The 10,488-nt window shown below is 37.5% G+C and overlaps 2 protein-coding genes across 2 annotated transcripts; one reads left to right on the forward strand and one right to left on the reverse strand.

Moving 5' to 3' along the window:
* The first annotated feature begins 1,151 nt into the window (after positions 1–1,151).
* LOC133870743 (DDT domain-containing protein DDR4) lies at positions 1,152–8,346 on the forward strand. Its single transcript, XM_062307950.1, has 11 exons — positions 1,152–1,584; positions 1,678–1,788; positions 3,204–3,290; positions 3,389–3,426; positions 3,516–3,597; positions 3,843–3,949; positions 4,030–4,189; positions 4,260–4,352; positions 4,445–4,568; positions 6,009–6,051; positions 7,574–8,346. Exons 1-11 carry the CDS (start codon positions 1,399–1,401, stop codon positions 8,067–8,069), a joined length of 1,527 nt encoding a protein of 508 aa, XP_062163934.1. The 5' UTR covers positions 1,152–1,398; the 3' UTR covers positions 8,070–8,346.
* Positions 8,347–8,478: 132 nt separating this feature from the next.
* Positions 8,479–9,836, reverse strand: LOC133870744 (acetylglutamate kinase, chloroplastic). Its single transcript, XM_062307951.1, has one exon. The coding sequence runs from the start codon at positions 9,669–9,671 to the stop codon at positions 8,637–8,639; it is 1,035 nt and encodes a 344-aa protein (XP_062163935.1). The 5' UTR covers positions 9,672–9,836; the 3' UTR covers positions 8,479–8,636.
* Between the last annotated feature and the right edge of the window lie 652 nt (positions 9,837–10,488).

Below are 10,488 nucleotides of genomic sequence, written 5' to 3' on the forward strand. Positions count from 1 at the left end.
CAAAGAGGAAAAGAAACAATCTTTGTGCTTCAATTCGACGGACTAGACCACCGACTGCAACATAACCGAGCAATTGTACAAATTGCTTAAACCCAACAGCCTCAGGGATCCCTAACCAGGTTGGTGAAGGATTCCTAAACATAGGAGGAATAGGAATCCTAACTTTGCTGGTTAAAGGGTTTATTTTTATTTTTTATTTTTCTATTCGGGTTTATTTTGTTGTGTTTCAGAAAGAAGATGAAACAAGGAAAGGAAAGAAGATTTTCTCGAGGAATAGTGGAAGATAGCAGTAAATAATAGGTAAAATCCCCCCCCCCCCTCCTTTTTGTTTTTTTGAAGAAAATAAAATAAAATTTGAAGTTTTTAATTTTTAATATATTTTTTTATTAAGAGTAACACGTGTCGCGTTTTTATTGGACTAACGTGACAACCTAACAGTTTATGTTAAGTTTGTAGACGGAAAATGACTTCAGGGAGTAATTTAAAATTTTTGCCTACTACAAGGATCTTACAATTATTTTTTATACCATATTGAGTAGTTTATAATTTAAGCCAACTACAGGGACCAATGATACAATTTTTCCTAATTTTGATATGACGTGGGTCTTTTATAGATTTATTTATTCCCTATCATCTCTATATTCTTTATGTGGAGGGTGACCTTAATGATAGCTTGTTTGTCATAAGAATATCAATTAGCTTAGATATATTATTAGGACACAAATTTTTTACAAATTAGTTTGTAGAAAATTTGCTACAAACTAACTTTTAATAGTGACATATGTCCATTGCATGTAAGAAATACATGTTTCTTTAATTGCAAGTGCTTTTCACATGCTTTTTTAATAGCTTAAAGGACACTTGTCCATTGTAGATGCTCGTTTGTTTAAGTTTCCTACAAACTGATTTGTAGGAAATTTCTGCCCATATTGCTACTTAATATATATTAACCTTTGTTAATTTTTACTTAATTGCATGTTTGTATGTATGACATCAATACCCAAAAGCAATGCGGTGTTTAATCTATTTTTATTTTTAACACGTATTGATTTGAAACAATACGAAAGAAAATAAACTACACAATATATCCCAAACAATTCAAAATAGGAATATCGTACATCCACTTCCTCACAGTTTGCGGTTCCCCTCCATCCAAACACTGTGTTAAGTGGATTGAATTCAAAACGGTGCGCATGATAGAGCGGAAACTCTGAAATTAACCCTAGAAAGGGCCAAGTTAACCGCGATCTCCAACGCGAGGTAAAAACGATTTAGGCGGGAAAACTCCAAAACTCGCGCACGACACGACCCCTTCAACTGCCCCCTCTCCGAATCATTTGGAGCATAATTTTCGTTCCCTTCAGTTTCTGTCTCTGAAAGCTATCTCTCTCTAAAACAATGATCGGCCATCGCCGGACCCGTGCTTCGTCGGCGAGCGAGGCCGCCGGGAAAGAAAACCGGCCAGTGGCAAAAGAAGCAATCGCTGAGGAGCCAGTGGTGGTTCTGGACGAGCCTGATTTGGAATCGGAGGTTGCGAAACTACGTGGACGATGGGAGCTAGCCTCCGTCCTCAATTTCCTCAGCGTAAGATCATCTTCATCTCCTTTGAAATCGTAATTAAAAACGTACCGTTTGATCTATGGTCCGACTGAGGTTGGTGATATGCTGTTTCGGCAGGTTTTTGAGCCAGTGATTGGGAGTGATTTGAAACTCTCTGCGGAAGAGATTGAGATGGGTTTGATTAAGCCTGACGGTTCTCTTGCTCAGCTGCACATTGCGATTTTGAAGGTTTTCTATTCTTATTACCTTGAATATCTGTACTTGTTAATTTCAGCACTATTTATTGAAATAGTTGTCATCTCAAACTGGCATTGAGCGAAACCTATGGTTTTTGATTATCTTGCTCATTCCTTATCATCACAAGATGAATGAGAAGTGGTTGTTCAAGTTCTGTTGTTCTGCGTTTCGCGTGACTTACATGTTCTTTTTCTTGAATGATGTTTAGTGTGACCGTCAAATATGTGTAATTTAGACTCTATGGTAGTAGTAAGGTATTCGTGAAAACCAACGCAACTGATGCCTTGGAGAAATCGTATTAGGTATCAGATGATTAGATGAATGAGAATACCTCGATATCTCTTGTAATAAATATGGTTGGTATTGATATAAAATTTTCTTTTTGCTTGATTTATGTTGATACATATCCAATCTAGGAAGATTTGTTGAGTGAACGAAGATAACAAAAGTACAGAAAAAAAAAGTGAATAGTTTAAGAGAACTTAGACATTCTATTTTCAGATGATTCTTACGCATTATAGTACTGACAAAGTTCTCCTCCAAACTGTTTTGGAGGAATTTCATGCTGGGTTCCTTCAACCCATGTGTCCAAAATACATGTGAGAATCACATGTATTTTGGGACACATGTTACTTTAATGGATTGGCATGGAGGAAATTAACCGAGTTTAGAGAAAAACTTTATCTTTATAGCACATTACGTAAGGTGATTAATTGAATGGTGGTAATTATTGTCTAACACCTTTTTTTGGGGATATACTATACATTTGTGTCATGAGATAGTGTGATAGACAAGGCACTAGCTTGTGCATTTTTCTTTTGATCAATTTTATTGGTAGTGTACTGTGTTCTACTTCATATCTACTACGTATGCATTAATGGGTTCCAAATTGTCCTTCTAACTGAAACTGTGATGAATTCTGTATGGAAAACAAAAACAGTGATTCCACATATAGATTCTTCAGAATCTGTCTCGCTCATGTGTGCATTCAAGCTGTACTTTGTTATGCTATTGGACCACACAGACTTTTCTATCTTCTGGCAGCTGAATATGGTGCTCTGTATTGGTGTTGTCAGATAGAGTCCAACATTTTTCTCAATCACAGTTTTTGTTGTGTAATCCTTCTTCTTCTTTTCTTTTTTATTGCTTTAGGATTAAGTCATAAATGGGATAGTTTACAAAATTTCCTTAAGTTTTAGATCTAGCACTAATATCATACTTCTAAATCTATAAAATGAAAACTAGTAGTAAATTAATTTCAAATGTCAAGAAAAAAAAATGGTGGTTTTGTGTTCAAGTCATCAAATTTCTCTTGGAAACTTACAAATGTCTCAATTCTTTTCCAAGAGCTCTATGTATATTGTCCATCTCATTTTTGTCACGAATACGGCCTCGATTCTTTCTAGGGAATACCACCTGTAAGTAAACCAGTGAAGGGTCCTGATGCGTGGGTGACTGCACTTTGTAAGAAACTTGCTGTTTGGTGGCCATGGGTAAGCTGTTAAAGCAAGCACGCTTCTATTCATATGTTTTCACCTTTATAAAATAGGATGGCTTTACTGTTGGGACATTTATTTAACTTTTACTGCAGGTAGCTGAAGGGGAGATTCCACTAATGGCAGCTAAGGGGTATTTAATTGCGCATTACTCATTTTTAATTTGACCAGGTTCTGTCACTTTCTGAGGTTATAGTGCCTTTTTTGCTGTTTCTTGTGCAGAGGGGAGATTTCAAAATACAAAGAGCTAGATCCAACAAATCGTTTATTGATATTGAAGGCACTTTGTGAAGTCCGAGCTGATGTAATATGTCCTGCCTCTTCTTCCTTTAATAATTTTCTTCTAATTATTTAGGATTATTCTTTGTGCTTTCCATGTAGAGATTCTCTAACTGTTTGTGTTGCTTCTATATGATTTTTTTTTTTAAAATTCTTTTTACAATGTAATTTATTTTCAATTCACAATCACTTCTATTTCTTTGTTTTTGAAAATTTCAAAATAATAATGTGTTGGATGCAGTTTTTTAACCCATCCCTTTTTTTTCACAGCAAGATGATACACTGTCTTATATAAATGATGCTTTAAAACAAGGAAATCAAATATCTTGTTTCCGCAAAGATAAGATAGGAGGAGATGGAAATGGTATTACCTATTGGTAAGTTTTGAATATATTATGAATATGATAATACTTAGTAGCATGATCAGTGTTGATAATTCTTCTTATGTTTATGGTAGGTATGATGGAAACAAAACTATTGGCCATAGATTATATAGGGAAGTAAATATGTGTCAGTCAAAGAGAAACTCTAAGGGTAAGCAATGTTTATCTCCACCAACTATCAGTTCTCAGTGGGAAACTCTTGCAACCAATCTTGAGGAATTTCATAAAGTTGCGGTAAGGTTTAATTTTCTGTTTGTTCTGGAATAGGAACCTTAACTCACTTTGTCTATTCTGGCAATGGTAGGATGAACTCTCAGGTAGCAATGTTGTCGTAGAAGTTGATGTTGGTAAGACAATCGAAACTGATGCAATTCCTGCTCTTGAGAGACTTAAGAAGGTAAAGTGTATTTAACAGTTTTAAGCTTGTATAGCCATTTGTCTTTCATATTGATTATAGGCTATAGCTAGCACTACCATTATATTCTACAGAATAAAGAAAGGGCACTGAAACGAAAGCAAAGGCAAGAGATGCTTGTGAATAATTTTTGGAATCCTCATGTTGCTGGAATTACTCGTTCCTGTCGCACTCGTAGGCCAATCAGCTACACATTTGGTACATTGTAAATTTTGTTTTTCTGCCTTATTTTATCTGCTTATGTAGCACAGATCCTGAAGGAACCTTGCAACCTACATCTTTTGGTGAATAAATTTTAGAACTTTCTTTGTCCTGTGCAAATTCAACATTAAGAACATGAACTTGTGCTAAAAGTTATGGCCTCCCATAAAATGGTTCATATCTTTTTTTGATAAGTCATAAAATGGTTCATATCAAAACTTTTATTTGGACCAGAGGGCTGATGAATTGATTTTACTTACTTGGTGCATTATCTTTAATTTCTATGAATTAATGTAATTATAGGGTGAGCTTTGAGACATACGTATTTAAAGAAGTTATTTATTTTAACCTAAACATAGATCAGGTTCCTGTTAGATATATTCAGGAAATAATATGTCGACAATGGCACTGAAAGTATACTTGTGCTACTCTTTATATGTTCTGGTGAGGGTGGAGGTGGGAATTAGTCATTGTGATTTTAGTAAGCTAATTAGGACAGGCTGTTAAATGGCTTAAGCTGCTCAATTATTGCCTAAGGTTGGCTCTCTTAGAGCTTGGTTCGAAGCCTAGCTTAAGCTTAAATTTGACACTTTTGGCTGCAGTTTATGAGTACAGGTTATCATGCAATTCCACAATATTCTTTTCAAAAGCCAAAAACATTATACTGGTAATCCATATGAACTAACTTGTAGATTACAAAATCTATTCTTTGATATTGTATTTCTAAATACAAACTTGCCACAAACTTGTCTAGTTGAGCAGAGAATGTTGTTCGTGGAAGCCAAGTTTTGCATGGTTGGTACAATTTTTTTAGACTTGGACCATTCTGAATATGCTTTCAGTCGACCTGAGTTTGAAACCCTTTTTCCTTGCTTCATTTACATCAGTATCAGATAGTCCAATGACCTTAAATTAATCTCTGAAGTAAAGCTAGCATGAATTATTCTTTATTTTGAAACTTAGATTTCATAAAGTAGCTCCATAACAAATCATTGTGGAGAAACTAAAAAAATTGTATCCACTCTATTAAGAAGTTTCATAGATCAGTAGTTGCTTACTCTAAATCCAACATGTGGTTTATTTGGTCCTTATAATGAAGTCTTAGTACATCAGTTGTTTGCTGTTGTCTCCAATACAAGGAGTTTTATTTATTTTTTTTATTTTTTTTAATACTATATTATTGCTTTTGTTTTTATTTCTTCTAGAATCATTGAGTGTTAAAAAAAATTTGTGAATTACCGAGACCTTTTTGACTGTTTTGCTCTCAATGCTTCATATCCATGAAACTCAATCTATGTAGGGAGTGAATATAAATTAGTCTGGAGAATTTCTCTTTCTCAGCATCTGTTCAATGTTCCTCATTATGTTCTGTCCTTGATATTTACTTTTTCAAATGGGTACTGTTTAATTATTTTGAATTTTGGAAATTACATGCAGATGAATATGACCGGGCCATTGATGAGGCTATACTACTAACAAAGTAAGAGAGATATGATCTCACCGCGTTTTACCTCTGTAGATTAATTTCTATGGTATCTACTCTGCTCTATGTATTGTGTTTCATGTGATGAAGTAGTTCTTGCTACACTATTCTTTTGGCCCATAATTATTCTTTTAAGTTCAATCAATTAGGACATTTTTTTATTTGTAAGTAATTCACATTTTATTAGAAGCGCAGAGGGGCATAATCTAAGTACACATGGAGTATACAAGAGAGATACACAACTAGGTAGAAGAAGTAAAACACAAATCCAAAAAATCTAGAAAATTAGAAAAGCAAGGACTATTATGGGCAGTCATCCAAACGTAATGAGACTTGTACATGATAGCCTTTCAATTCTTTCACCGTTCTCACAATTAGGACATTTTAGTTCACAAAATGAGAAAAGGAAATGTAGCTAGGTTTATTACAAGCTACATCTGATTGTTTTAAGGTTGCGGCAAGGTTTCCACCTTTTCTTGCATATGTTGCACGAGATATTGGATAGTGTGTTGAAAAAATATCCTGTAACTCTTAAACGATATCTAAGTAATTGCTTTTTATTACTTACAAAAAGTATGTTGTCAGAAAACATTTCTAAAAATTTGCAGTCTATTGGACATAAATGCTGGTGGCAGTCATCTTTCATGAATAGGCTGAATTGTTCGTCGAATTTGGTTGGCTGGTAGATGCATATGTGATTGGTCCCATTGATAAATTTACCATTCACTTCATTAGCTAGAAGAAATGTTTGTGTAGAAATGATCCTAGTTATGCAGAGACTCCAAGAACATCATATGAGGATGTATGGCTAGATACAAAAGCTAATGATAAATGTTTGCGTCAGCCGGTGTGTCACACTTCCACCTTGTTAAAGTCTTTTAATTAAACTCGCTAAATTTCACCATGAATCTTAGCAAAGTCGATTCTTTGGCAGATTTATGATACATTTAGTAGGCATAATAGGTTTCCCCTACACACAGGTCAGGGTAGGGGCAAAAAACAGTGTGTCACAACAAAATAGAACTCTCTGGGTACTTCTCTGGGCTCACACTCCTGAAACATTTGATCACGGGCGGGTGTGTAAATGCTGTAGCATGATGATGATAGTAAAATTACGATAATAGAAGTGCCACTAATATGAAATGAACAAGGTTTGGATTCATGTCGTATTTTTGCGAGAATGGTAATTGTTGGTCCTAATTATTATGGATGTAAACCAACTCAGAATAGAGGATTGTTTTTCATAAAGAAAGTTAGGTTAGGAGTTCAACTCACCTGAAAACAGTCAGCCCATGGGTGGTCAAGATGCAGCTATTATCCAATCATCCAGCTAGTCCATAGAGAGTAAAGATATATGAATGCCTTAATGCAGCACATTAACATGAAATCATTCACTTTAGGATTGTGATCTCCTTTAAAATGGTTTGTAACAGAACAATCTGAAAGTCAATTAGCTTGTGCATTCCATATTATATTAGGAATTCATATTTGTTGATTGTGACCCCAATTTCTGATTCAGAAAAGGAAAAACGGCTATAGAGCAAAGCCAAGAGACGGACACTGATTCAAAAGACAACTCTGGTAAGAAAGGTGACTCCATGGATAGCGACACTGAAAGTGACGTGCTTCAAGAAGTTGGTATTGATGATGAGAAAAAGGATAGCGATTATTGTGCAAAAATGGATGATGATGGTGGTGACTTTGAAAATTCTGAGGCAGACGGAGATCATGCAATGCTTCACTCGCAGAAGGCGAATGGTTTTAGTACCCAGGAGTATAGTGGGGAGCGCTGGAGTAAGAGACTAGCTGGAGCCACAACCGATGTTGTTGCCGAAACTAGAAGCTTGGGTACAAACAATAGGTTGAGACAAAGACCCACCCTAAATTCTGCCCTTGACTCTAATGTTGTACCCGATTCAGAGGATGAAGACGTACCAGAAAATACTAAGCAAGGAATATCAGAAGGTGAAACCCCCTCCCCAGGTGCTGATGCAGAAGAAGTCAGTGACAGCTAAAAAGACTTGAATGTGAGACCTCTCATGAATTTTGAAGCACACGTTGTATAAAGTTGCTATGGAGATTTGTATCGTGGGACCGGGAGCTAAATTGTTTGTTTAAATGCCTGAAAGAAAGAAAGAAAGAAAGAAAGACGGCCCATACAAGGTTCTAGTCTCGAGATCAACTTTTTTACTTTTGATTGCCTTGGCCCTCAGCTGATGAAGAATTAGTTATCTGATTTGCCTCAGAAACCATTTAAGTTATATATATGTTGAGTAGGTATTTTTCATTGCATCTGCCATCTGCCATCTGCCATCTGCCATCTAGCATCAAGCATAGCAATATGATTAAGAGCTGATATTATTCACACTTGTTTTTAAGCTTCATATTCTCTTGAGTCTTGTTCTTGTATGATGAGAGAGAATATTAAGACAAGGTTTCTAACCTCTTTATTACGACTTACATAACAGAAGGTTTAACAAAACCGAGCTCCCAATCCCATTTCCTTGCGCACGCATCAAAATCAAAATTCACAATTCAAAAATCAGAAGGAAACAAAAGTGCCGCCGCAGCCACATTTTTCTTCACTCAGTAATCATCGTTCCAGCCCCTTTATCGGTCATGATCTCCAAGAGCAACGAGTGCGGCACCCTCCCATCAATAATACTGGCAGTCCTCACACCCTGCGCCAGCGATCGCACGCAGCAATGGACCTTGGGAATCATCCCACCCCCGACCTTCCCTTCCTCCACCATCCTCTTCACCCCGTTGAGACTTATCCGCTTCACCAAACTACTGGGATCCTCGCGGTCCTCCAAAATCCCCGCCACGTCCGTCAGCAGGATCAGCTTCTCGGCCCCCAACGCCGCCGCCAGCTCCCCCGCCACCGTGTCCGCGTTGATGTTGTACGGCTGACCCGACTCGTCCGCCGCCACCGATGTCACGACCGGAATGTGTCCGCTGTCGATGAGCGGGCGCAGAACGGTGGGGTCCACGCGGGCGACCTCGCCGACGAACCCTAGTTGCTGGGACTTGGGGCTGGGCCGGGCCGTCAGGAGCTGGCCGTCCATGCCGGAGAGCCCGACAGCGGTAGCGCCGGCCCTGTTGATCAGGGATACCAGGTGTTTGTTCACTTTGCCGACAAGCACCATGGAGACGATCTCCATGGTTTGGGAATCGGTGACGCGGAGACCCTCGTGGAACACAGGCGGGATGTTGACGCGCTTCAGCCACTGGTTGATCTCGGGACCACCTCCATGGACGAGGACGGGACGAAGACCCACGCAGGCGAGGAGGACGAGGTCGTTGACGACGGAGGCCTGGAGCTCCTGTGACTTCATTGCTGCGCCCCCGTACTTGACCACGATCGTCTTTCCCCGGAATTTCTGGATGAATGGCAGGGATTCCGATAGAATGTCGACTCGGAACTGACCGGGGGTGCCTGCCTCATCTTGGGCTGAGTTTGTGATTGAGAGAGCGCGTGGTTTGGGAGAGGGAGAGGGAGAGTGGTGAATCGGGAATGCGAAGTTGGAGTTCTTTGGGGTTGGGGTTTGCGTTCGGGCTTTTGAAGAGCATGAGAAAGGTGGGTAGTGGTTTATTAGTGATTTTGCCGTCAACATGTTTGTGAGGAAGAGAGGGAGAGAGCGCCGGCGACGGAGTCTGGGTTTTTGTTTTGGGGCAGCCTGGGGGTTTAAGACAGAACAAGAACAAGAACAACAGCCAACCGAAAAGGTGCTGAAACTAAAAAGTATTCCCTTCGCATATATGCCCACTTCGGACTTTCGACGCAAAAGCTCGGTGGCGCATAGTAATAGTAGGTATGATTTCGACCTTTGATTACATCATATTTTTATTTTTATCTTGAAATTATTGATTTTATGGACGTGACTTTTGAAGTTTTGGATATGTTTTCAAGACTTTAATAACCCATTAGAAAAACTTACAAAAAAAAAAAAAAAAAAAAAAACCCCATTAGAAATTATAAAATAACATTTGCTGATGCTGAATGATTTCTGAACAAAACGGCATCCGCATTCTCAAGTAAAAAATTACGTGATAATATATTAATATGGCTAGGTTCTATGACTTTCAGTGCCATTCAACATCAACTCATGTCACATTAATATTTTTTTTTAAGGCTAAATATACAATAATGTTAGTTACGTAGTCATTTTCTATTGGGTAATTAATGATTAGTTTAATTGAAATTAAATTAATATGATGGGAATAGGCATTTCAAAAAATAATAATAACAAAAAAAAAAAAAATAGTATTGTAGAGGAAGATGAACTGTTTCAAGTAAAATAGAGAGAGCTATTTCATGATTTAAATTTTGTTTTGTTGTATCTAATGGTATGTACTATGTAGTTGATACCACTTTATTTTAAAGAAAAAATTAAATGACATGACAATATATTCATTATGTGACAACATAAT

Source organism: Alnus glutinosa, chromosome 6 (assembly GCF_958979055.1).
Source record: "Alnus glutinosa chromosome 6, dhAlnGlut1.1, whole genome shotgun sequence".
NCBI lineage: Eukaryota > Viridiplantae > Streptophyta > Magnoliopsida > Fagales > Betulaceae > Alnus > Alnus glutinosa.

Coding starts and splice junctions, on each gene's coding strand:
- LOC133870743 (XM_062307950.1), top strand. CDS start 1,399: ATGATCGGCCATCGCCGGACCCGTGCTTCGTCGGCGAGCGAGGCCGCC. Junction 3,598..3,842: donor TTTGTGAAGTCCGAGCTGAT/GTAATATGTCCT, acceptor TTTTTTTCACAG/CAAGATGATACACTGTCTTA. Junction 4,353..4,444: donor CTCTTGAGAGACTTAAGAAG/GTAAAGTGTATT, acceptor TATATTCTACAG/AATAAAGAAAGGGCACTGAA.
- LOC133870744 (XM_062307951.1), bottom strand. CDS start 9,671: ATGTTGACGGCAAAATCACTAATAAACCACTACCCACCTTTCTCATGC.